This window comes from Lactuca sativa, chromosome 1 (assembly GCF_002870075.4).
Source record: "Lactuca sativa cultivar Salinas chromosome 1, Lsat_Salinas_v11, whole genome shotgun sequence".
Classification (NCBI taxonomy): domain Eukaryota; kingdom Viridiplantae; phylum Streptophyta; class Magnoliopsida; order Asterales; family Asteraceae; genus Lactuca; species Lactuca sativa.
The window spans coordinates 95,801,579-95,828,163 of NC_056623.2; the positions used below are offsets into that span (position 1 = coordinate 95,801,579).

General features: G+C 34.0%; 2 protein-coding genes across 6 annotated transcripts; one reads left to right on the forward strand and one right to left on the reverse strand.

Moving 5' to 3' along the window:
• The first annotated feature begins 1,032 nt into the window (after nt 1–1,032).
• Nucleotides 1,033–14,121, forward strand: LOC111885932 (uncharacterized). 5 transcript variants are annotated; one of them, XR_006191695.2, is made up of 7 exons: nt 1,033–1,289; nt 1,729–1,787; nt 1,859–2,040; nt 2,140–2,215; nt 12,569–13,364; nt 13,448–13,507; nt 13,946–14,121. XR_006191695.2 is itself a non-coding variant. In XM_023882169.3 (5 exons), the coding sequence occupies exons 1-4, from the start codon at nt 1,142–1,144 to the stop codon at nt 2,210–2,212; spliced, it is 462 nt and encodes a 153-aa protein (XP_023737937.1). In that variant the 5' UTR covers nt 1,033–1,141; the 3' UTR covers nt 2,213–2,215; nt 13,946–14,121. The 5 variants fall into 5 exon arrangements, 1 of the variants encoding a protein (XP_023737937.1); XR_006191697.2 differs by having other exon boundaries at nt 12,569–12,679; XR_002848273.3 differs by lacking the exon at nt 12,569–13,364.
• Nucleotides 14,122–15,812: 1,691 nt separating this feature from the next.
• Nucleotides 15,813–20,672, reverse strand: LOC111885933 (BAG-associated GRAM protein 1). Its single transcript, XM_023882171.2, has 18 exons — nt 20,277–20,672; nt 19,834–19,884; nt 19,654–19,751; nt 19,480–19,555; nt 19,286–19,414; nt 19,128–19,174; nt 18,749–18,872; nt 18,550–18,666; nt 18,433–18,462; nt 18,252–18,351; nt 18,060–18,166; nt 17,568–17,702; nt 17,373–17,477; nt 17,149–17,295; nt 16,998–17,051; nt 16,424–16,487; nt 16,267–16,328; nt 15,813–16,028 (listed from the first exon to the last, which is right to left on the reverse strand). The coding sequence occupies exons 1-18, from the start codon at nt 20,466–20,468 to the stop codon at nt 15,912–15,914; spliced, it is 1,755 nt and encodes a 584-aa protein (XP_023737939.1). The 5' UTR covers nt 20,469–20,672; the 3' UTR covers nt 15,813–15,911.
• Between the last annotated feature and the right edge of the window lie 5,913 nt (nt 20,673–26,585).

Sequence of the window (26,585 nt, forward strand, 5' to 3'; positions counted from 1 at the left end):
CATGTAGCTCAAAATCCATTATTGTAGAGCAAGATCAAATATTTTTTATTTTTCCATGACATTTTTTTTATTATTATAGAAAATTGAATTTATAAGTTTTATCTTTCTAAATTAATAAATTTTAAAAGTGGTTTGTAATAGGTTTGTAATTTTGAGAAAAATAGTAGATCAAAGTTAATAGGTTTGTATCCATGATTTTCTGATTTTTTTTTGTTTTGCAAACATGTTATTAAAGCGGTTATCACACCTGAATATATCCCAAGAATGTCTTTAACTTATTCTAAAAAAAATCTCTTCAAATTTTAAAGAATAAAATTTACATTGGTTGTATGTTTTGTATTGATAATTAATAAGAGTCAATGATAGTTGTTATCGAATGTTGGTTTGTATTTCAAAAATCCTGTTTTTTTACATGGACAATTGTATGTTGTCTTATTTAGAGTTTAAATAAAGAATGATTAAAATGTTAATTTTAGATAATGATGGTAGTTTTACAAAAAAAAAAAAAAAAAATTGATTTGTTGTGTATAAGAAAGCTTTTAGAAATTTATAAACAATTTGTAGTTTTTAATTTGTAATTTATCATGTTATATTTATTTATTTTTATTACATTTATGTTATATTTAATTTTTAGTATATCAATTTCATTTCCATGATTGATTGTCTTTTTGGATAACGGATATTAGCTATTCAAATATATATATATATATATATATATATATATATATATATATATATATATATATATATATATATATATATTAGTTTCAAATAATCAATATAAAAGTCTAAATAAAAATTATATCTTATTAATTTAATAAAATTTTATAAATTTTTTTACCCGTGGTTTCCACGGGTTGTAACCTGGTTAAATATATAGATAACAAAATCCTTAGGAAATTTCAAAACATGGATCAAATTTGCAAAAAGAAATATAGTTTAGGATCAAACTATAAAAATCAGTATAGGGACCAAAAATGTAATTTACTCTAAAAGTTAACTTCGTTAGTGTTTTATCCATGGATTCTAGCATTCAACCAGAGGGTTGGATCGGGTATTTTCTACAAGTGGAGTCTCGTCTTTGAAGTCAAATTATTCATTCAACAGGTGTGGAGTTTAGAGAATCGATCGATTGTTCATAATGTGGAAGCTAATTTACGCAGTAATCTTGCTGTTCGTATGTTCAAGAGCAGAAAAGCTGAGTTCCAAAGAGTGTGAGGATCTAGGGTTTACAGGTCTCGCCCTCTGTTCCGATTGTAATGCGCTCGCCGAATATGTCAAGGATCAAGGTCTTCTTCTTCTTCTTCTTCTTCTCTCTCTCTCTCTCTCTCTCTCTCTCTCTCTCTCTCTTGTTCTTTGTTGATTCGTGTGATTATATGATCATGTTGTGCGCATGAAGCAGATTATAGGTAGTTATGCGTATTTTTTGACATATTGGATTCGATTGAGTTGATTTCGTATTTTGATCGGAGGTTTTTGTGATCCTACTCTCTAATTACCACTCTCTTCCTTTTCCGTAAGAAAAACTTCAATCTGTCTCTCAGTTCTTTAGACTAAACAATTGATTATGGATGCTCAGTTTTCTTTAAAAGGTATTTCCTACTGTATTGAAGCTTATAGTTATACAAGTACAGATTTTTTTGTTCTAAAATTGCAATAACATTAGTAGAATTATGCATTCCTATGATACTTATACTGAACTACTTACACTTGTTTGATTAATTGCAGAACTACTCTCTGATTGCAAAAAGTGCTGTGCTGAAGATTCTGACGACTCCATTAGCAAGGTCTCAAAGCTATACTTTCTCTTATACAATCCAGACTTTCTTCTATATCATCTAACCTTCATGGATTACAGATAATCTACTCTGGTGCTGTTCTTGAGGTATGCATGAGGAAGCTCGTGTTCTATCCAGAAGTTGTCAGTTTCATTGAAGATGAGAAGGAAAAGTTCCCTTCTGTTAAAATTCAATATCTATTTAACGCTCCACCAAAGTTGATAATGTTGGATGATGCTGGACAACATAAAGAAATCATAAGGTATGGTTTTTTCTTAGTTTCATATGCTTGTTATCAACAAAATGCTGAAACCCTAAATGGTTTGATATTGTCATTAATGATTAATCATGTTTAATGTAGAATTGACAACTGGAAACGTGAACACATGCTGGAATTCTTGAGGGCAAAGCTGAAGCCAATAGCAGCAATTTGATTGGTCAGTTTGCTTATGGCTTATGCAGTATCTCATTTTGAACAATTTACTAAACTATTTTTTCAACTTATAGAACAATGATTTCTTCCTTTTATCATCTGTTATATTCTACACTAGTTCATAGATATGCAAGATTTTATGCATGATTAATCATTGCTTCCTACCCGAGATTATTATAACTGTGAAGTAATTTGAAAGTGCTATGCCTTAATAAGAAGAAAATTAAAGTACAATGTTATAACTTATAATAAAAAAATAGAAAATACATTACTATATCTTACATTTAGCCCATCATATCTTAAACGTGTAACAAAATAAAAGTACAATGTTATGATATTTTCCATTTTTGTTTTGTAGCATTGTGATATCATTTCTTATTACAACATTCTACTTTCAAAATATTTTTTATTGTAGCATTATAATTTGAAAAATCCAGTAACTGTTTAAAAGGTAACAAGTTAACCATTGCTATAATTGTATAGATTTTTCAATGTACAATGCCATAATAAAAATAATTTGAAAGTACAATGTTTTTATAGTTGTGCTAGAACCAAATGAAACCACTCAAATATACACAATATAGAAGGGTAAAGTGGTCAAAAATGGCTATAGAGCCTTTACCTAAAAAAACAATTAAAAAGGGGATCGGATAATCACAAAAATGACCAATTCTTATAAATGTATACAACATGTAAATCTTCTACTAGTTCATGTAGTTATCCATTTAAAGTTTCTTTTACTTTACTAAAACACGAAGAACATGTTTGAAAATTTAAAACCTACATGTAAGGATATATTGGTTGGAATTTTGTTTTAGCATCTTTTGTAGTGTAGAAATGTGTATAAAATGTACATACATAGTTCATTGACTTTCTATAAAAGCTGACATGTTCGAAGCTCATCATGTGAAACTCTATATTTTTTTATTGATTTTTCTCTTTATCTAGAAAGGAAGAACAGGTTTGAAACCAATGAACATGATAGAAAACTTTTAGATGTCAGAAACTCAATAACATATTATGAATTGCTTTTGTTTTTAATTGTTGTGGTTTTATTATAACGTCATCGCTTTTACGATGCCAATTTGATTTTAAAAGGCTAGTGATTCGTGCACAACATTTTTTTCCATACACAACAATTTATGCTTTATAGAATTGTACAATACAACAATTTAAAACACAAATGTTGTGTATGGAGAAAATTTGTTGTATACAAATTAGTTTGCATTTTAAAATTTATATGTATTATGAAGGAAACATTTTTTTTTCCTTTCATCATATTCATTTGAAACCCTTTGACCCTTTAACTTTCCATCTTATATATTGGATTTATTAATTTAAGTATGTTATTATATATAGAATATTACCATATTAATTGTAAACTTTTTGAATTATCAATATAATATATTTAATTTGTTAATTTAAATATGATATTAAATCCAAAATCTAAATCAAAATATCAAATAAAATTAAAAATAGACGGATTATTTTTAAAATAGCTAAAAAATGCTTAAATGTTTAAATATCAATATGAATTGATATTTATTTGAAACTCCACAAATTTACAAACATTGTTAATATTTCAAATAATCATCATGATCAAAATAAAAAAAAATAAGTAGATAAGTAAATTTTAAATTAATTGATCATAAGAATAGTTAAAAGTAACACAAATCAATATTTAATTTTAGTTTTATTAACATGCAAGCTTTTAATAGATGTTATTGAATATTGTAATAATCAATTTAGTGTAACAATTACTATTTTATAGCTAATGTTAATAACATAACTATTTTCAACATAATATATTTTATAACTTAACATGCGTAATGCATGGATATACCCCTAGTGTAGTAATAAACCTAGAAAGGCGATAAAGGATAAGTTTAGTCTCATACTTGGATATGTTTAAGGCAACATGCATTGGCTCTTAACCCGTTCTTCCTGACTAAGGACCACTTCTTGTTTATTATGAGGTCCAAAATAATCCATCATTGGCCACCATCGATTTCACTTACGGCTAAAGATCATGAACTAACATATAAGTTGTGTTTAATTGAGAGATTGAGATTTACCATTATTTGGGTTTAAACGATTAAAAACAATTAAAGAATCACAATACATCAAAATATAATGGTTTAAATTTTTATTAACCCAAAAGTTGGATTCAATTAGACATTGAATAACCCACCAAGAACATCAACCATATGATGTTTAGTATGCATGCCTTTCTATGTAGGGATCATGTATATATGAGACAATAATAACCATTGTTTATCGATAGATATCGGTATCCATGCGAGTTGCGAGTTGATATCGAATGATGTTAGACACCAATAAATCAAACTCGTTCTTCCACATTATACTTTGCTTTAGTTCGTTGAGCAAGGGAAGGATTAGGGTTTAAATGATTCATAAATAGTTAAAGAATCACAACACAACGAAAAAAAAATTTCAACCCCAAAAGCTGGATCCAATTAGACATCAAATAACCCACCAAGAACATCACCATATGATGTTTAATATGCATACCTTTCTATGTAGAGACCATTTGATATAAAAGGCGATAACCATGATTGATTATCGTTATTGGATCCATGTAATACATAATGATGCTAGACGCCAACATATCAAAGTTATTCTTCTACCTGATATTTTGCTTGACTTCGTTGACCAAGGGAATGGAAAGATAGGGTAGGTGCCAATTTTAGGCAAGGGGATGCAATATTTAACTTGTTTAACTCCCGAAAATCAATGCAAGGTGGATGTTGTAGCATAAGTCTTCCCAGTGTCTTGTTTTCTCCCTAATGAGTGTCTTGATTTCCTGTTTGAATCATATTCAATTTTCCTCTTGTCGTCCACATGATAGTGTTGGTTTTGGTTGTGGTTATGGGCGATCTTTAGTAGTTCTTCCATGTGACATGGTTTTCTTCCTAATATAAATGTTAATGAGAGTATATGTCATATGCAAAATATTGTTGTCATAAGTACGTATGTATAATTGATAACATAAGTTACAATGTTTGCATAAGTTTTTCCGTAATCCTAAAGATCCCTAAGTTGAAATAATCACCATACCCATATTTATCACACAATATTCATAATCATTTTTCATTTTCATAATTGTATTCATTATAATCGTATGCATTATAAATATATATATTACATTCACCACCACTAACCAACATAAGTCATAACATGCTGTAAAAGCCCAAAAAGATCCATATGGTATTACAGATACAAAAACCCTATACATAATTTTAAAAAAAGATACAAAAAACAAACAAAGATACATAATCTTGTATACACAAGCTTTTCCTCATATCCATAATACTAGCACTAAGGCACAACGCGCCCATAATAGGTCTACGGGAATCCAAAAAGAGAAAACAATATATCTACCAACTCAGTCATCGAGTCTGCGGTGTGGTCAGAAATCCTAATGATTTCTAATGTTGAGGGTACCGACGTTCCTCTGAGTAGCCTTAGTCGGTGGTGTACCGTGTGTAAAGCCTGGTCGTCTAAGTAGCGACCCTCCTCGATACTCGACGCACGTCCAGCTAGGGCTCTAGCAGTTTCGAGCTCTAGTAGTCTCCTTTATTGTCTCCATGATATCATCAACTAATTTGAGTTGGTGACTTGACCACCAGAAAGGGCACGATGCTCTCCATTGGCTCACTGGTGAGAAAGGTGGGTTGGGGAGTCTATGATGACTCACCCACCTCGTATATAAAGAGTATTCATGCCTCATCCCTTAATTATTATAAAATATATGTAAACCATTCCAAACATCAAGTTGATGGTCGGGTCCTCTTCAGTGTTGATGTGGATGATGGCACTGTTGTAATAGGTGAAAGTGGTCTTTTTTGAAGAAGACGTCGTTTGGTATGCTTCCTGGGTGTGTTCATGCGAAGCACACCTCTAGGAGTGGATCAATATGATCAATGGGAAGGTGGGGGTAATGTAGTAGTAGGTATGGGCTCCTCGACCTTGCAGGCTCGATTGTAGGCATGATTGGCAAGGTCGAGATCTCCTCTTTAGAAGGCTCCACATCCTTAGAAAGCTCATCCTCCTCAAAAGGCTCTTACTCGTCATATGTCGATATGAGGCTTGGTGATGAAACAATTGGTGGGGTGGGGGAATGAGGTGTTGAATACGGAACCGTATGCTCCTCAGAAAAATGTGCATATGTCTCACCATAATTAAACATATGTGCGCAATCTATGTTTACTTGTGGTTCGACCAATGTACTAAGCTTAGTTAAAGTAGGCTCACAAACTCAATAATTTAGGTCACCTACTTTAATTCTTGAGTTTAAGAATAGTTTTGTCGTTCAGGACACTAGTTACTTAGCTATGATGCACTACTTATGTTCGATAAGATACTTATAAATGCCTAAACAATACGTGCATTGCGGATCATCATAAGTTACAGATACACATAAACGTTTATCGACACCATCTGATGTTCAACTGGTCTGGTTATTATCACAGAGATGTATTCACCACCACCACTTATGATGATCATATCTTACCCTAGCGAGGAGCAGGTTGTCCCACATTCTCATTAGGAGCAAGTGGTTCCACATTCACCACCTCATTACCCCACCCCATTGATTGTTTCATCACCCACCCACATATCGACAAATGACGAGGAAGAGCCTTCTGAGGAGGAGATCTTGACCTTGCCAATCATGCCCACAATCGAGCATGTAGAGGCCGAGGAGCCCATACCTACTACTACACTACCCCCACATTCCCATTAACCATACATATCTACTCCTGGAAGAGTGTTTCGCATGAACACACATAGGAAACAGAAACAGACCATACGAGCTCTTTTTCAGAAAAGCACCAAAGAGGACCCAACCATCATCTCAATGTTTGGACTGGTTTACAAATATTCTACAATAGTAGAGGGCTGAAGAGGGAATACTTTCTATATACGAGGCGTGTGAGTTATCCTAGGCTCCGTGACCCATCTCTCTCAATGGTGAGTAGACGAAGAGCATCGTGTCTCTTCTGGTGGCACGTAGCGCTCGTCTTAGCCACCAACTCAGACTAGTTGATGATAACATCGAGACGATCGAGGAGACTGCTAGAGCCCTAGATGGACGAGTATTGAGTATCAAGGAGGGTCGCTACTTAAACGGTCTGACTTTACACATGGTACACCACCGACAAGGGGTTACTCAAAGGAACACTACACTGGTACCCTTAACATAAGGATTTCTAAGCTAGAGTATATGACCCAGATTTCAGAACAATGAATGGCAACATCAGAGCTGCGGGCAGACCTAGCAAAGCAGGAGATGATTTTAGTACATGATCAGTTTCCTGAGTTGGTGGATATATTGCTTTCTTTTTTTGGATTCCAATAGACCTATTATGCGTGGGTTGTGCCCTAATGTTGGTATTATAGTTATGAGGAAAAGCTTGTATATACAAGATTATGTATCCTTGCTTGATTTTGGTATCTTTTTTTGAAACTATGTATAAGGCCTTTTCATTTGTAATACCATATGGATTTTTTTCGCTTTTGCGGCATGTTATGACTTCTGTTGGTAAGTGGTAGCGGATGTAATATACACACACACACGATTATGAAAATGAGAAACTTTTGTGAACGTTGTGATAAATATGGTTACAGTGATTATTTCAACATAGTGATCTTTAGGATTACGGAAAAACTTATACGGACATCATAAGTTATGTTATCAGTTATAATTATGTACTTATGACAACAATATTTTGCATATGGCTTATATTCTCTTTAACATTTATTAGAACGGAAATCATGTCACGTAGAAGAACTACTCAAGGTCGCCTAGAACCAACACCACCACCAAACTCGACAACAATCGACATACTGATTGCACAACATGTTGCCAATGCCTTGGCCATTTACAAGGCTAGCATGACAAATACATCCGGACAAAGTGAGGGTGGAGGTAGAAGCGGTATCCATGGTGAAAATAGCGGCGGTCCGAGGGTGTGCACTTATAAGGACTTCCTAAACTACATATCTAGATCCTTCTATGGCAGTGAATGAGTTGTCGGCCTGTCTTGTTGGATCGAAAAGATGGAATCAGTTTTCCATATCAGCCTATGTGCTGAGATTGCCGTGTCAAATTGCCACTTGCACCTTCTTTGACGTTGTAGCCTACACGTCATGATTCAATGATCTTTGAACTCTGTGTCCGGGTTTAGTAACTCTAGAATGTAAAAAGATTTAGGGCATGTTCGGCAAAACTAGCGCGTAGCGGATATCGTTTGATTTTGGAGCGTTTTGTTGAAAGCTACTCCATGTAGCTTTTGATTTTGGAGCGTTTTGTTTAGGTTAAAAGCTAAACGTTCCTATTGCCGAACAAGGCTTTTTCCTTTTTACTAGCGTTTTCTTAAAAGCTAGAAGTCAGAAGCTCCCAAACGAACACGCCCTTAGAGATACATATGATCTTTCAAACTGGAACACTTCTCATTTTGGACCTGGATTTCCCACAATCATGTGAAGTTTTCCCTAAACCTTGTGAATTTTCCCTTAAGCCGTGTGAATTTTTCCACAAAGTGTATTTTTTGCCAAGCCATGTGAATTTCCCCTCGCCATGTGAAAATTTTCCCCAAGCTGTATGTTTTCTTTTGTTAATTATACATTAGTTTTTGATAGCTTGGGTTTGACTTATTTGTTTGATCCCAAAATTTTTCTATTGTTCTTATATTATAACTGGATTATGTAAGTTATAATAAGTTAAGTTTTGTAGGGTTATTAATATCTTATTGTGTCACTTAAATGACAAGTGTATTTATTTATCATGTTTTACTGGGAACAAATTTCCGCAATTTTTTTATTAAAAGAGGTACTCTGATTTTTATAAAGCATAAACAAAATCGGTCTTTTTCTGGCCGTGAAAGTGGGGATGTCACAGTTGGTATCAGAGCATTAGTTTAAGCGAACTAGGAATATGTATTTATTTCTAGAGTTAAACTTAGAATGCTAAGCGAGGATTGTGAGGAGTGTGTCTAATAGAATTTAGGCAAAACACCTGAATAGACACAAGCACTAGCTAATTTAGGGAAAATGCCTAACATGCTTTTATATGCTAAACGATTTATGATATGCATTGTATGATCGGATCTATGGTCTGTTGCCGACTGGATCTGGAAACTTTATGTGTTCAAATTTCTAAACGTTTAATTACGGTATTAGAACTGACATATAACTTTTCGGAGAAATAGGGAGAATTACACGTTGATCGTAAATAAAATCTTTCCTATCTTAATTCTTGTCATTGCACATCGAACGTCTGATTTGATATATAGATCGAAATGGCTAGTCTCCATACCAGCCTCCATTGATACTAAAACCCTAAAATTGATCCCTAAGTCTCTTGGTGGTGTTTTGAGCTAGTAAGAAGCTTTTGGTGCTCATTTTTAGACTTTGTGAAGGAAGAGGAGATCTTGAAGTTGACTTGCTTGGTGGATTGGCTTTGGATTTAGAATCATCATCTTGTGGGAAAACTTTCTGAGGTATCAAGTTTGCATATTGGATTTTAGATGTCTAGATCTCTTCATTTTGTGCCTTGTGCTTTTGATCCCTTTTTGGGTTAGTGAGAGTGTGAAGTCGCTTAAGGGCTTGTTATTCTTGATCTGAGTTTTTTTGGTCCCTTTGAGCATAAAGGTGCAAACTTTATGAGATTTATGGTGTCATGTGTCACAACCGGCGAAAATTAGATTAAGATGTGAATTCCTAAACAATGTAATCTCCTTGTATAAGCCCAAAACTCTATCCAATATGCCAAGCCCAATCATTTTTGGGCTTTAACCTATAAATTCTCAAACTAAAACCCTTATTGGACCAAGACTTCCTTATTGGGCCCTATTGGGCCGATAACTCCTTCAATTGGTCTTTTTGGGCCGAAAACATTATTTAGGCCTTATATTGGGCCGATAACCTCTTCACTTAACCTTATTGGGTTGAAAACCTTCATGAGTCCTATTAGGCCGAGAACACTTCTTTTGGGCCTTCCTTTGGGCCAAAAACCTTATAAGCTTTGGCTAGGATTTGTGTAAAGGAAAAAAAGGGAAGAAATGGGGAAAATGAGTGCCACCTCATTTTTGCCCAACATACATCCATGTTTATATCCAACAAGTTTCCATAAACTTCTTATCACTCTCTTCATAAGTCAAACCCTCCATCCTCCCTCCTCCCTCCTTTAAATTTGGCCAAGCTCCCCCAAAACCTCACCAAAAGATCATTTTTCACTCCATTATACTCTCAAGCATTTTCCTCCTTATCCTCTCAAGCATTTTCCTCCTTATCCTCTCAAGCAATTTCGAGTTTTTCATTATCAAGGAGGGATTTCTAAGATCCTAGGTAAGTCTATGATTAACTCCATTGTTTTGTTTCAAGTTTTTACAAAGATCCTTCCTCTTACAACCCCATTTTTCGTGATTATGCTCTTAGAACACCAACACAACCCAAATCTTATCAACAACTCAATCTAGGTTCAAAGATTCTTCTTCTTCATCTACATCTCAAAGACCCCAAAGTGAGCTTCATACCCCCTTGTTTTCGGTTTTATAATGTTTTTGGGGGAGAATACAAGTGCTTTTGTGTTAGATCTATGTATATATGCATGTTTATGTGTTTAACTTTTAGATCTTTACTTGAAAATGAAGTTTATCACTTGGATCTTCATATAAACCTTGAGAAAAGTATGTGTCCTCACATATAATACTTGTAAACTTGTAGATCTGGGATTTATCCACTTAAAATAGCAAAAACAAGTGTTGTAAACAAACTTAGATAACTTAAACTCAAAAATCAGCCCTTGACAGAAAAGTTTAAGTCCAATCTCGAACTGTTTTGACCTCCTTAATGGTAATATTTTTCAAAATTGTTTTACATGCAAAACGTTCAGGTTATTACCTTTAAAATGACTACTCTCACGTTTTCATATGATTTTTCTACTATTTTTGGCGAATTTTACAAAACTGCCTATCAGATTTGAAATAATTTCGGACCAACCTGTGAAGGTGAGCAATTTCGTACTTGTTAGAGGCCAATAAAAATTATGAGAAAAATTGTGAACAAAGTAGACAAAATTTCCAAACTTACAGAATTTACGGATCCAAATTTCGACTTATGATGATTTTTCTACAAATTTTCCAACAACTAGGTCAGAAAAGCTAAAAACCAGAAAAAATGTGTATTTCACAAAAATCAAGCCAAAAATGATATTTTTGACAAAAATTGGTTTAAAATGTTATTTTTACCACAAACTAGTCAAAAACACAAGTTTTGAACAAAAATGGGGGCTAAAGTGTTATTTTTTACTATAATTGGGCCTTAATTGAAAACTTTGTGGCTTATTGGGCCAAGAACGTCATTTTTACAAAAAGTGGGCTTTTATATTAATTTTGTAAATAATCAAGCTAAAATAAACAAAACAATAATAAACGGGTTAAAAACGATATTCTTATCCTGGGTCTGGAAATAATATACATGTTTAGTGGGCCTTAGTGTCCCTTTTACAGGTATATTGGGCTCAGGGTAGACATTCACATTCCTTTTGTGCCTGGAAATAATAGATATGTATAGTGGGCCTTAGTTGTCCACTTACATGTTTATTGGGCCTAGGAATGAGTTTTATATGTGTTCTTTCTTTTCCGTGTAAATTTTCGATTAAGGATCTAGTGAGACCTGTTGGTTGACACCTTTGAGTGTACAATCGTAGCCTGTAGTTACAACCAGAGTTTCTTGGAGGGAAAGCGGGAATTTGTGTATAGATCTATACGGGGGTGACACCCCACACCTGAGCTGTTCGTTACAGTTAGACTAGGCCAGTCTAGGCTGACAAAAAACTTATTCTATTTCGGCGGCGTCCCAAAGACGCAAAGACAGGCGAAATTGTCATTATTATGTATGGTTATAGCGACTCACTTAGAGGAATTAACGTTATAAGATTTACGGGAAACTATTATATTTTCTTTTTGGGATAAAACATGAAACCATTCTATTTTCTTTTTGGAATAAAACGGAAAATATTCTTTTTGATAAAACGACAATCTATAAGCATCGGTACTCAACCACCGGGGTTGAGATTTCAACATTATCTATTGCAGACAACATCGGGTTGTCTGGAAATCATTCTCTTTCTATTTTTGTAAACATTAACACACATGCATTAATATAAGATCAAACACAAATATTTCAAACCATTTCTTTTAGAAAATATCGGATTTTTGAAAGCGCTATGAAAACTATTCTAAACAAGTACAAAAACCATTTTTATACAAAACTGCTTATGAACTCACCAACTTTTTAGTTGACGCTTTTTCAAAACGACTTGTATTCTCAGGAATTCAGTAATAGGTAATAAGTTCGACTAGGAGATCAAGTGGTGCAACTTCAAGAAATTTTACTTTCTTACTTTTGTGTAACTGATGAACAAGTTCAATATGTAAACTATGTAAGTGTGTATTTCTAATGTATGATGTTTTGTTGCTATGCTTCATTTATATTCAATTGTTATGATACTGTACACGAAGTGATCTGCCCCCGGATGTTTCCGCCGTCCAGGTTCGGGGGTGTGACATCATGCATGCATTAAGTCAATTATTAAGTCTCTTTTAAGATTAAGAGCTTCATTTAGACATGCATAAACGTAAAGTTGGCAACTTTACGTGGTTTTCCAGCTCAAGGAAGTAAGATATATGTTTTGGGGCTGTCTTTGTGGATAAAGTACTTATTGGTTAAGGCCTTGCTATCAAGCCTTTTTGGTTGGGTTTGGACCCTTTTTGGTAGTCCCTATGGGTAAAGATGGAAACTTTACCCTTCTAAGTCTCATTTTGGTCTAGATCTGAGCTTTGGAGCTCTTGGAATCGGAGAATGTAGCTTAATGTATCAAGTTGAGGAAACGCAGGCAAACACGACGTGTTGGCTGGAGTTTTCCAGATTATCTGGATAATGGAAGACCACAGCGTGTTTGTAAGTCAACATAGCGTGTTTGGTCAACATGGATTATTAACTTTGACTTTGACTAGAAGTTTGACCAAGGTGACCATGGGTTATTTTTAGGCCTTAGGTGTTTATGTGGAGATTGGACCTTTGGATTGTTGAATGGGGCCTTGGTTTTGGGCCAAGTTATGAAAAGGGTAAAAATGTCTTTTACTCTGGTTTGAACATTTTATATGAGTCGGATCCGATAATTGATGGATGGTTAACTTGTGATTGATAGCTTGGGGATTCTTACGGGTCAGCAACCAAAGATTCTTTCTGTGAGATTCGACAGTGCCAGGTGAGTTTCCTCACTGTATTTAGTGGGTCGAAGGCACTAATGCCGGCTCATGGTTTGTTATGCTTAGTGTGCTTGTTGTCTGTATGACTCTTGCATGTGTTATGTGTTTATGTTTACCGAGCGGGGCTCAATGTTGGACGGGGCCTGATGAGTATATTGTATGCTAGTTACTTGTATATGTTCTTATGATTACCAGGTACAACCTGATGCTGGGTGGGTCCTGATGACCATTTTGTTTGTTATGTATCTTCGTGATTATTGTACTGATGTGTTTATATTTTTATATGTTCATATGTTTTATATGTATGCTGGGCACAGACCAACGACATACAATATACCGAGCGGGGCCCATTATGTGTTTATTCGTGTATGTATGGTATGTGGTAGTTTGGGGAACTCACTAAGCTTTGTACTTACGGTTTTCAGTTTATGTTTCAGGTACTTCGATTTTCAAATGGGAGAGCTCGGAATGATTGCAGAGCACACACCACATGTTTCCGTATTCTGTGATTTACTCTGATTTGATGATGTTTTGATAAATCTTGACTACCTTGACTTTATGAGAATGATATGTATTAACGATTTATTAATCTAAAAATGAAAATTTTATGTCATTATTTTTGGGACGTTTCATATAGAAGGGTACTTACCAATTTTAACATCAATAGAACACGTGGATTCAGATGTAATCACCCTAGACCATCTACAGCGCACCTGTTAATTTCCATAATATAAACATTTCTACATACAAACACAACCTAGAAACTAAACTAAAGTATAATTACATTTTTGGTCCCTATGTATAGCTATTTTTTCAATTTTGTTCTCAAAAACTTTTCTCTTGCAATTTGGTTTATATTTAAGGTTTTTTGTTACATTTTTTGTCAAAAACTGTTCCAAGTAAAATGACATTTTTGGACCAAAAATAGTATATTACTTGAAACTGAGACCACGTATGTTACAACTTACAAGAACCTCAAATGAGGACAAAAATTGTAAGATAACTTTTTTGGACTAAAATTGTGAAATTTAGCTATACTCAAGGACTAAAATTGTAAAAACATACCTTTTATTTATTTATTTAGTTTGAGGTTCTTAATGGAATCTAATGTTGCTTTATGGGTGTGTTTTATCAAGGATTTGTATGGTAAGAATGATGGGTTTGGTTCAGGAGAGGTAACCACAAACACAATTAGATCCTCTTATCAACTCCATGATAAAGGCTTTCACTTGGAGGATTTTTGATAGGATGATGCTTTCACTAGTTTTAGGATGATGTTTGACATGACAATATGACTTTTAAAACTACGTGTCTTAGAGTTTATACTTTGGAAACAAACAGATCATCTACTATCAAAGATGATATGGCATAAGGGTGTGGTCGAATTGCTTGTGTAGGAACACTATAGGTGGAGCTTAAAATTTGCAATGAGAAGATGTGATCATGTGGAAGATGTGGTAACACATTGACCAATGTTGTAGTGACTTGGTAAGACATGTAAAAGATATGGTGAGTAACTCATTAACCCATGTTCAAATCATAAAACTATTCAGTCCATATGGCCATGGAGGTTCATATGTAGCGGCTCCAGGTCATGAGGCATAACCTTATGTCCACAACGAGCGATTAGTCGGTATACAAAAGCTAACTCAAAACCCCTTGTTTGGAACGTTTCATTGCAAAAAAAACTGAAATTGAAGGAGTTAAGCTGATTCTTGATTTTATTATTTTTCTGATAAAAAAACACAAATGAGAATGGGTGTTTATTGGTGCTCACGATTCTACCAATGTTTAGTCCATGTTAAAATGAATAATATTGGATTGGCGGATTCACTTAGATAGGTGCTTCCTCTAGATAATCTTCACAAGAGAGGTATCAACGTTGGTTCCATCCTTTGTCCTTTATGTGTAGAAAAATTGAAAACAAGTCACTTCATTGTAGTGGGGCCTTAACTTTCACCAATATCCAAACTATCAATAACGTGTTCTCATTTATATCAATGTTGTCGCATCCCAATAGCAAAGGGCTAGATGTCATTGTTCTTACTACTTTGTGAATTCTTCATAGATATCACAATACCACTTTATTCCAGCCCAACAAACCGAAGAAAGCTTTTAACTTTGAAAATCATATTTTTTTGATTTACAATAAAAGTATGAAATTAAAGTTGAATATGGTTGGATGACTTCAAAATCCATTTTGTAATGTTTAATTCTTAACTTATTAATATGTTCAATTATCCTTTATACCTAATAATCCAAATATCTAAACAAAAAAAACTTAGTAAAAAAACAAGTAAAAAGGGTCGAAAGTTTTAAGTATATTGAAATACTTGTAATCTTCTATATCGTTTTCTTGCTAAAAAGTTAACTTATTATCTTAACAACACAAGTTTTCGATGGTTATGCATTTTCGATAGTTGAAACAGAAGAAACAACACTCGCAATCTCATTAATAACTGTGTTGGAGCTAAAACATGAACGCGCCACTTCTAGCATCAATTCCACCTCTTTCTTATACTGCAAAAATTCACAATTATCTAGATTAATTCAAATTCTTATAATTAAGTTTCTAGAGCTATTTTTAATGACGTGGCATCTTTTACACACACATGAGATTAAGAACAAGTCTCAACCCCCACCTTCTTAGGTAGGACAGAAAAAATAATTTTTTTGTCTTATTGACATCAGTCTCAATCTGAGTCCACTGTACACCATGTTTTGTTATGTCATGTCCTGTGTAAGGTTAGGGTTGTACCTCACTGATAGCACCCGACTTTATCTTAGATTGCATTACGCACCATTTCTTAAAATGCACACCTGTTTATTCAACCAAAAGCGAAAGCATAAGGGTATAATTGGTATTTAATAATTTAAATGACCGTTTTCTTTCATGATTGTAGAAGGGTACTTACCAACTTTAACATCAATAGAGCACGTGGATTCGGATGTAGTCACCATAGTCCATCTACAGTGCACCTGTTAATTTCAATAATATAAACATTTCTCCATACAAACACAACCTAAATACTAAAATAGAGTATAATTACATTTTTGATCCCTATGTAAAGCTATTTTTTCAATTTTGGTCTGAAAAACATTTCTCTTGCAATTTTCTTCCTTATTTGAGGTTTTTGTAATGTTTTTTTATCCCTGTTCCAAGTAAAATGACAATTTTTCGGACCAAAATTGCAAAAAAAAAGCTATACTCATGGGCCAAAAGTAGTCATTTTTACTTGGAACAGGGACCAAAACCGTTACGAAATCTCAAATAAGGACCAAAATTGCAAGAGAACTTTTTGGGACCAAAAGTGGTCATTTTACTTGGAATAGGTACCAAAGACATAACAAGAACCTCAAATAAGGACCAAACTTGCAAGAGAAAACTTTTTGGGTCCAAAATTGTAAAATTCAGCTATACTCAAGGACCAAAAACGTAATTTTCTCTTAAAATTTAAATCATCATGACAAATAATGTCAAAAACATACCTCAAAATAAGATCCAAATGGAACATCATGTGCCTGTTGCACAGTTTCAAACACCTATAAACAACAAAGTTAAAAAAAGCAATCAACACAAAATGTGAATATATAATATAAAAAAAAAAAAAAAAAAAAAAAAAAAAAAAAAAAAACTCACCAGAGATTTTCTATCAGGGGACAGCAAGGCGTGTTGCCACTCTGTCATGGATGTGTCTGGCGGACACATAGGACTATTACAGAGGCACCTAAACGTAATTTCTCTCACTTGACCATCATATTCATCAGCAGAATGCCACTGGCCAATCTACATAACCAAATAAAAAAATAATAAATAATAACATAAAAACTATAAATTAATAATTAAAAAAATGTGATGCTTACATTAAGATTTGTATCCTTACGCGCTGCACGATATTCACTTGTGAAATTTGAACCATCACTCAATAACAGGTCAAGAAATTGTTCAGCGGTACTTGGAAAAACATCCTGAGTAATTAAAATTTAAATATTAAAAGTTACAAATAAATTTAATAAAAAGTACACAATAATAATAATAATAAATAGTTATTTCCATACAGTATATATGCCAGTGAGAACATCCTCTTGAACAAAAGGCTGGTGTTTGTTTGGCACGCTTTCTTCTAGAACCTTCACTGTTTTTTTACGATTTAAAGAGCTACTACTTGCTCGTAATTCTGACTGTTGTTGCTCCTGTATATCGTGGATTCATGTCAATTACATTGGGAAAAATGATTGATAACTGAACACAAGAATATACATGGAAACTCCAAAACCAGAGATATGATAAATTGTTACAATCACATATACCGAACACAAGAATATATGTGGAAACTCCAAAACTAGAGAAAAAATTATTCGCTATATGATAAATCGTTACAATCACATATACCGAACACAAGAATATATGTGGAAACTCCAAAACCAGAGAAAAAATTATTCACTATATGATAAATTGTTACAATCACATATACAGATCACAGATCTCAATAAATTAAACTATATTTACTATGGAACAAAAATGGAGTATAATGAATTATAAAGGGATACCTTCTTCTCAGCTTCTACCATTGCATGGTAATTCTTTGCTGTACGTTGTAAAATTTTTATCGCGTGATTTCTATTCCAAAATGATGCAAACATATATCTAACTCTACCTGTAAATTTGAAAAATAAAATATATTGAGTGATGGAAATGACGGAAATACCCTTGTATGTGGTTTGTTAAAAGTTAAAACTGACCATCTGGACTTCGCAAAGGAGGGACGCCATGTCCACCTGCACCCATGCGAAGAACTATTGTTACCGCTGGATTAATGACTGCATGTTGACTCCTTCGTATCTGCAACAAAGGGCATTTTCGTCATTTTCGTCACAAGCTTCAATAACAATTGAACGACAAAAGACAAAAGAGACTACAAACCTCATCTATATCTCCAAAAGGAATAATGACCTGTGAAAGGGCAAAAAGGTAAAGTCAATGCATCTTTTCATTGGTCAACCTCTTTGGTAATGATGTTTTAATAATTAATTAATTAACCTTCATTTGTTTGGAGAAAACATTAGAGTGGAAGCAGATATGCCAAGCGGAAACATACATACGACCATGATACAAGAATGATCTTTCCATTGCACATGAATAGCTGTGTTGAACAATCTGAAACATAAATTCTATTTTTATATCAGAATCAGATTATTTTATAAGTTAAATTAATATTAAATGTTAAAAAGAACTTTGCCTCATCTGGTAGAAGATCAAATATCGTCTGTAAGGGTCCAGGCTTTTGATGTACAACTATTGGCCCTTGTTTATATACCGAAACTCGTCTTCTAGGGTTAGCTCCAGCATATCCCTTCAAACCCCTAAAAAACAGTTTAATTAGGACTAAATTACCATTTTACCCTTAGCTGTCATCAAAAATATTTACGAGTTGTCTCTTTTTTTACTCATTAAGTTATATATGATAAAATCATGCATGCATAAGGTCTGTTTCTTTTCTAGACTGAATAAACCGTCTGAATGAAACTAAATGACCATTTTACCCTTACATTAAGTGCTTAACCCATTAAGACAAAAAAACAGCTCCTTAGTGTAAAAAAAGTGAAGCAAAATGGTACCTGGAACTGCCCGAGGAGTGTTTAATTGTTCTAATATGGAGACAAACCTGATAAAAAAACAATGTTTTTTAACAGTTTTGGTTAATTATTTTAAAAGGTTGACCAATGAAAAGATGAATTGACCAAAATAGAAGAGGAAATAAGACAAAATTACAAACCTGCCCTGGAGAACTACTCAAAGGGTGCCATACTGCACCAGTATGCCCTTCCTTTTCAACAGGAATAGTTACAGAACCAAGAACAGTACTTTTCCAAATTATATCCCAATCATATATTGACACATTGATCTGTCACAAAATGAGTAATAGTTAAAATTTAATAACAAAAAAACTATTTATGTAAATTGTTGTACCTTTACAGGAAGTTCATCCACAGAAAAATTGAATTCTTCTCCCCACATTGGATTTCTTGAACCAGGAACCATTGAGCTGCAGATTAACATGAGTAAAAATCACCATATCTATCAGACAGAAGCAACCAATAAGATTCTTTATGGAAATTAACTAAATCTTGCTATAATTTTTACCTAAATCGCTTTTCTGTACCACATGTGATGATTGCATAAGGATCTGACATGCCATTCAGGTTAGCACCAATAAGATTCTTAGCTGCTAACAGTTCCACCTTCAAAACATAAAAAAATATGATGCTACAAATCAGCAAGAACAACTTGAAGAAAAAGGGATTTAGATGTATATATATATACCTTGATCATATAAGCAGAGCTGCCATTAGAGTCGCCCTTCTGTTGATCTATCTACAAAAATAAGTGTAGAAGTGCTTGTCATACAAATGAACAAAAGTAAAGTAAAATTGAACAAACCTATCAGTTGTTAACTTCGAATTTGATATTGATTTTGTTAAAAATGTAAGCAACGAACTTGAAAGTTGTCATACATTTTAGTGAAGCTCTAGAAATCGATTCAATTACATAGATAACATCGTGTTGAAGTATCGGTTATTCTTGGAAAAGAAGTATCATTATCATTCAGGTTATAAATCCTCGAAAAAAAGATTTAAACAGCAGAATACAAGGGTTACTCACGAACTTGATGCAAATTAGGGTAACTATCGCAAATGATGACATTAGAAATTACATAAAGTCAGAGGATATAATCGCGATAATCGTTAGGAACTAAGATCAGTCACCTTTTCTTTGTCATCTACGACATCACCGGAAGCAAGAGAGGAGTTATCAAACTGGGACCGATCACCCGCGCCGGTGAAACCGCCGTCGGTGAAGAACCAATATGCTGCAATTACAAAGCACGCGGCGGCGACGGTTACTTGGACCTCCCACCATGAAGGGAGCAAAAACTCTATTGCCGTTTCCGTGTTCATTTAGAGAGAGATGTATCGTGTATCATGTATATGTATATGTATCTAGATTACTGAAGGTAATTGAGATCATGGTACGAGAATTTTACAGAGGATCACTGTCGACTGATTTTCCTTTGGACATATGGAGCACATTAAATTGAAAGGGATAGATGAAGAAGACGGGTAAATTGTGATTTTGGTTCTTGATTCGTTATTTTGGAAGTGTCGGAAGTAAAACACGAAAATGAGGGGAGAAAATATCGGTTACATCCGATTTGGTTTTTAGTTTTTACCAAGTAAGAAATATATATTTTTTTTAAACCAAAGTGAAATCTTTAGAAAAGTTTGTAGAAATTTTTTTGACAAAATTATAAAAATGGTGACGGTGCATTGATGGTCTAATTTCGAATACCTTGTGTGGTTTTGGTCTACAAAGTATCATTTTTGTGTGATTTTTGTCCATAGCCTACATGAAATGATGCATATACCCTTAAGTAATTTTTTTTTAATTTTTTTTTATTATCCTTTTACTTAAAAAATCGGGTTTTTTCCATAAAAAACCTTATATTTTGTTTTTTTTTTTTTTTAGACCTAAAACTTTTAGTTTTTCCGAAAAGACCCAAAGTTTACCGTAAACTTGTTATTTCGGATCCTAACAAGTCATCAACAAGTAAACTAATTGATTTTTTTTTCATAAAAGACTACATTTTGTATTTTTTTTTTCTGGTTTAGACCTAAAATGTGTGTGTGTGTGTGTGTTTTTTCAAATTTATCTCAAATACTATAGTTTTTGCTTTATCAAGTTGTCTCCATGAAATGTTATGTGCTCATTAAAAGCCGTATTTCATTGGATTTGGATGATCATTTCGATCCTCTGTTGGAGTTATGTCATTTGTCTAAAAATTTTATGGTTTAAAGAATCAAGAATTCGAACCCTCCTCGGTATGGTCCTAAGTAACATCTATGAACTAGATTTGTACATTTCTCATTAACTAGACATATTGGGGATTAAGACTCAATAATAAAAGATTTAAAAATGCATTATTTATAGCAACTTTCTAGAAAACATTTATCGATGTAGTAGTGTCGTTGTTAATGTAATATAATTTAATTAAAACTTCATTTTAAAATAAATTAGATGAGGTAAGAATAGAAATTAAAGAATAGAGAGAGTACCCTTTCAGAAACATCATGATATGATCAAAACAGGTAAATCACTTACACTCTTCGAGCGAGTGCCGACAGAAGAAAGAGAGAAGATAATGACTTAATTTTCCAAAACCTTTATTAACAAAATTATCTACCTCTCTAATAAAAGATTCATTTATAGCCACATGTCACTTTTCTAAATCCATTAAATGCCACATGTCATTCTCATATGACCCCTCGATTTTTATTTTCGGCTCATATTCATCATCTCAATCTCAATTTGGATACAAGTTATATCCCAAAAAATCAGCGAACAAATTTGAATTTCATTTATATTAGTTATTCAAAAAACGTAGAATCCTAATTTCAAATTTAAACAAAGTTAGAGTAATTTAGAACTCTCTCTATTCATATCATGATGTTTCTGAAAGGGTACTCTCTCTATTCTTACCTCATCTAATTTATTTTAAAATGAAGTTTTAATTATATTATATTACATTAACAATGTCACTACTTCATCGATAAATATTTTCTAGAAAGTTGTTATAAATGATGCGTTTTTAAATCTTTTATTATTGAGTCTTAATTCATAATATGTCTAGTTAATAAGAAATGTACAAATCTAGTTCATAGATGCTACTTAGGAGTTAGGACCATAGCGAGGAGGGTTCGAATTCTTGATTCTTTGAACCGTAAAAAATTTAGACAAATGGCATAACTCCAACAGAGAATCGAAATGATCATCCAAATCCAATGAAATACGGCTTGTAATGAGCACATAACATTTCATGGAGACAACTTGATAAAGCAAAAACAATAGTATTTGAGATTCATTTGAAAAAAAAAACATTTTAGGTCTAAACTGGAAAAAAATACAAAATGTAGGGTCTTTTATGAAAAAAAAATCAGTTAGTTTACCTGTTAGGGTCCAAAATAACAAGTTTCCGGTAAACTTTAGGTTTTTTTCGGAAAAACTAAAAGTTTTAGGTCTAAAAAGAAAAAAAACAAAATATAAGGTTTTTAATGGAAAAACCCTAAAAAATCAAAAAGAAAATCCACTAATCTCTCTCTCTCTCTCTCTCTCTCTCTCTCATCTTGAACTAAATCTTCATCCGGGTTCTCTAACTTCATCTTCTTTAACACACACATACATACAAAATTAAGAGATAAATATATCAAAAATCAAGAACCTAGAAATCGCCCCTATGATTGGCATCCTCTATCTTTCTTCGTCTTCTTTCTCTTCTCCCTTTCCCTTTGTCTTTTATTTAAAAAAAAAACAGATTATAGGAATGAACACAAAACCTTCATCTCCTTTACATGTTTGCTCTGATCTACTCTGCTACCCGACGAATCATCACTACATCACTCTCCCTTGTTGTCCTCTATCATCGTCGTCGTTGTCGTATGTCGAAGCCTCTATCGGAGGTAGGGTTTGCAAAACCACATCAGTTATCCCACCACACCAACTGTGAATCGGATTTCAAGATCATACATGTTTTTCTTCGCGAGGGCATATCTTCTTTTGTTTGATACATGATTGAGAGGAGAGGGGGTAATCGATTTAGAAGGAGTCGAAAAGAACCTGAAATGTTTCATCAAAAGTACAGAGATATGAAAAATCTTCCAGCTAACTAGATAGAGTAGAAATCAAACCTCATATAAGATCTTTAAAGGCTTGTCAACTGCGAGAGTTTTAGAAAGAAAAACACTAACACCCCGTTCCCGAGTTGAACTTAACGAGAGAAAGGAAAGGAAATGGGTGGAAATGAGAAGAAAATGAAAAAAATTGGTGTTCCCGAGTTTCATTAAAGGAAGGAAGTGGAAGGAAGTGGAGAGAAATGGAATGATCACTTTCCCTCCTATCTTTCCTTCTGATTTGGGAGGATTTGGAAGGAAAGAAGAAAATGATTAATTTTCCTTCCACTTCTCTACAACTCGGGAACACAAAAGAAAATTTTGTTTTCCTTTCCTTTCTCTTCTTTTCTCTCGTGACTTTCTTTTCTCTTCTTTTCTTTTCTTTTGATAAACTCGGGAACGAGGCGTAAACTTGTTTCTATCGGATTTTGGATTTTGGTCAGGGTCAAACAATCGAACCTCATATAACATCTGAATTCTAGAATTTATGCTCCTTGATAAGGGTCAAGCAATTTTGTTTTGCTTAGATGTATATGATCTTACCCCTCTTGGTGAAAATCGAAAACCCCTAAGATGATCCTATCTGATTTAGGTTTTTTTGTTCTTTGACATGGGTTTTCTTGTAAGGTATTGGATGTGTGTAAGGTAGCTGAAGATACTTTCTTTATACTAATTAATAAAATTTTATTGTGTCGATGTGTGTGTTTGATTAACAGGGGAAGATAATGATCCTCTTTGATCTGGGTTTTCTTTTTCATTTGATTGCAGGTTAAAAGTGAAGAGAAAGAGAGAGAGGCATTTTTTAATTTTTAATTACTTAAAATTATTAACATGAATATAAAAAATAAAAAAAACAAATATGAGGGGTATAACCGTCTTTTTAAGTGGACAGGGACCAAAACTAATAGAAATATCCAATTTTGGACTATTTGTGCACCACCAAAACTTTTTGGATCAAAACCACATAATTTTGCCAAACATAGGGACCATTTTTGCAATTTTTTCAAAAATTTTAAAAGTCCTTATATTGTAGACAAATTTGCAAAAACAGTCCTTATGTTTGTCAAAATTCTGCGATTTTGGTCCCAAAAAGTTTAGTGGTGCATCAGTTGTCCAATTTTGGATACTTCGTGTGCTTTGGATCCCTATAGTTGACATTTTTGTGTGGTTTTGGTCCATAACCTACCTAAAATGACAAAAATACCCTTAAACGATTCGTTTTTAATTTCTTTTAATTATATTCTTATTATATAATTTAAAATAAATAAATAATAAAATTTCATCACTCTTAAAGACATTAACTCTCTCTCTCTCTCTCTCTCTATATATATATATATATATATATATATATATATATATATATATATATATATATATATATATATATATATATATATATATATATATTTATATCTTCATTGTGTCGGAGACCGCCTGACGGACCACCATTATAATCGAACCATCACCACCATTACTTATGCAAATGACCATGTACCCCTGACGGAAAACGAAATCTATAATGGAAGTCAGAAAAATGGGATATGATGTCGTGGTAGAAGAAGGTGGAGCTCGACGGAGCTTTTGGGTTTTCAGTCGTCGTTCTTCGTCTTTCAGTGATGAGGGTTTTCTGCCGTCATCACTACCTTCGTCAACTTTTGTAGATCTCCTTGCGCCGTCACCGTTCTCATTTTCCGAAACCCTAACGTCATCGCCCTTCTCTTCAGGATAAGCGTTTTGGTTCGACCTTTGGTTAGGGTTCTCCGTAGGGATGTATGTATGTCATGATTTTCGAAACCATAAATCATGACATAAAACACGAGGAGGTGCATGATCAAGCCTTCGCCTTCCCGCAATCATCTGAAGTACCTGAAACAAAATCCACAACTATAAGACAAAGCTTAGTGAGTTCCCCCAAAATACCGATGTATACAAATAAAACACATAATAACAACATGTAATGGGTCCACAACTCTACAGACTAGATTAACCCTGAGCCCAAAGTATGAGTCTGGTATGCCCTCCCATATCTGGCTTGCTCTCGAGCCCACAGCATAAGTCTGGCTTTCCCTCGAGCCCACAACTTATGTTCGGCTTGCTCCCTCAGTCCTCAAACTGGAATACAAATGATTAGCCCTCAGTACGAATCTGGCATGCCCTGTCCGGCCCTCAGCTCATATCTGGAATTCTTATGAGTCCTCGGTATGAGTCTGGCATGCCCTCCCTGGCCCTCAGCTCATATCTGGCATACTCCAGGGTTTGTTGGCTACCGCACGGAACAGTACAACCTTAACCCAACTCACACAACATGTCAACATGTAATAGATAAATACGCACACAGATAATCAGACAGTATCACAGGTAGTCCTACAGATCTACCAGTCTAGCATATCGAACTAGCATGCATATCTAATTCATACTCAACATATCAATAACTACTGGGATATCAATCTAATGGGTCGGCCTTGGTGCCTTCGACCCAAAATTATAGTGAGGAAGACTTGCCTCACAAGTAGTGCTGAACTGACAAGATCCAACTCTCATTACAAGAAAATACCCTTTTACGATGCGCAAACCACGACACTCATTGATTTATGTTACGCAAAAGAGAGTGACATTAAAAATGTCATCTCTTCAAAAAATTTAAGGATTTAGGTCACGCACTATTGTGTGCCCTTAAATTAGTGTCATAAGAAAAAAATTAAAAACACAGATGGCGCTGTATCTTAAATGTGTGTCCTCTATAAGTGTCGCTTTATAATTTTAATGAACACGCGTTTAGTAGATACAGGGGAAAATGAAATCCCCAAAAATTTGAAAACCCGCCTTGTTCTTTTCTACCTTCTTTCTATCTTTCATATTCGCAATCGATTCTCCCCTCTCCATCCTCTCTGGTCTGCTTCTCCGCTACTCCTTACCTTACTTGTTAATCGTCTCATCGGATCTCTACTCTTGTGTCACTCTGAAGATCAAGAAATTTCAAACCCTAGTCTCCTTCTGAGACAGAGACAAAAAGAGAAGAAACATGAAGAATGCACCTATCATTGTTACGACTTATGATGCTTCTCAAATTCTCTCGATTCTCTCTAGCCTCTGCAACTATCGACAATATCACCTTGCTTCGTATGGCCTTGCCAGCCACCTCAGGTCCGACGACCTTAACCTTACTTATCACTCGGCGACCCTACTCACCTAAGCCTCACTTCTCTTTATCGGCTCATTTTTTCTGCTCCACCTTCATTTCTTTTCATCTTCTTCTTCACAAAAATCAAGTTTTTCCCCCTATTGTCTCTCTATTTTGTTATTGCATATCTCCTCTTACATACATCCCTCCGTCTCCGCCCCTCACCCACC

Excerpts from the sequence above, each read along its gene's own strand:
- LOC111885932 (XM_023882169.3), top strand. The coding sequence starts at position 1,142 with ATGTGGAAGCTAATTTACGCAGTAATCTTGCTGTTCGTATGTTCAAGA. Across the intron at positions 1,788-1,858 it reads CTGACGACTCCATTAGCAAG|ATAATCTACTCTGGTGCTGT; the intron begins GTCTCAAAGCTA and ends CATGGATTACAG. Across the intron at positions 2,041-2,139 it reads CAACATAAAGAAATCATAAG|AATTGACAACTGGAAACGTG; the intron begins GTATGGTTTTTT and ends TGTTTAATGTAG.
- LOC111885933 (XM_023882171.2), bottom strand. The coding sequence starts at position 20,468 with ATGAACACGGAAACGGCAATAGAGTTTTTGCTCCCTTCATGGTGGGAG. Across the intron at positions 19,556-19,653 it reads GGTACAGAAAAGCGATTTAG|CTCAATGGTTCCTGGTTCAA; the intron begins GTAAAAATTATA and ends GTTAATCTGCAG. Across the intron at positions 17,296-17,372 it reads GTAAGGATACAAATCTTAAT|ATTGGCCAGTGGCATTCTGC; the intron begins GTAAGCATCACA and ends TTGGTTATGTAG.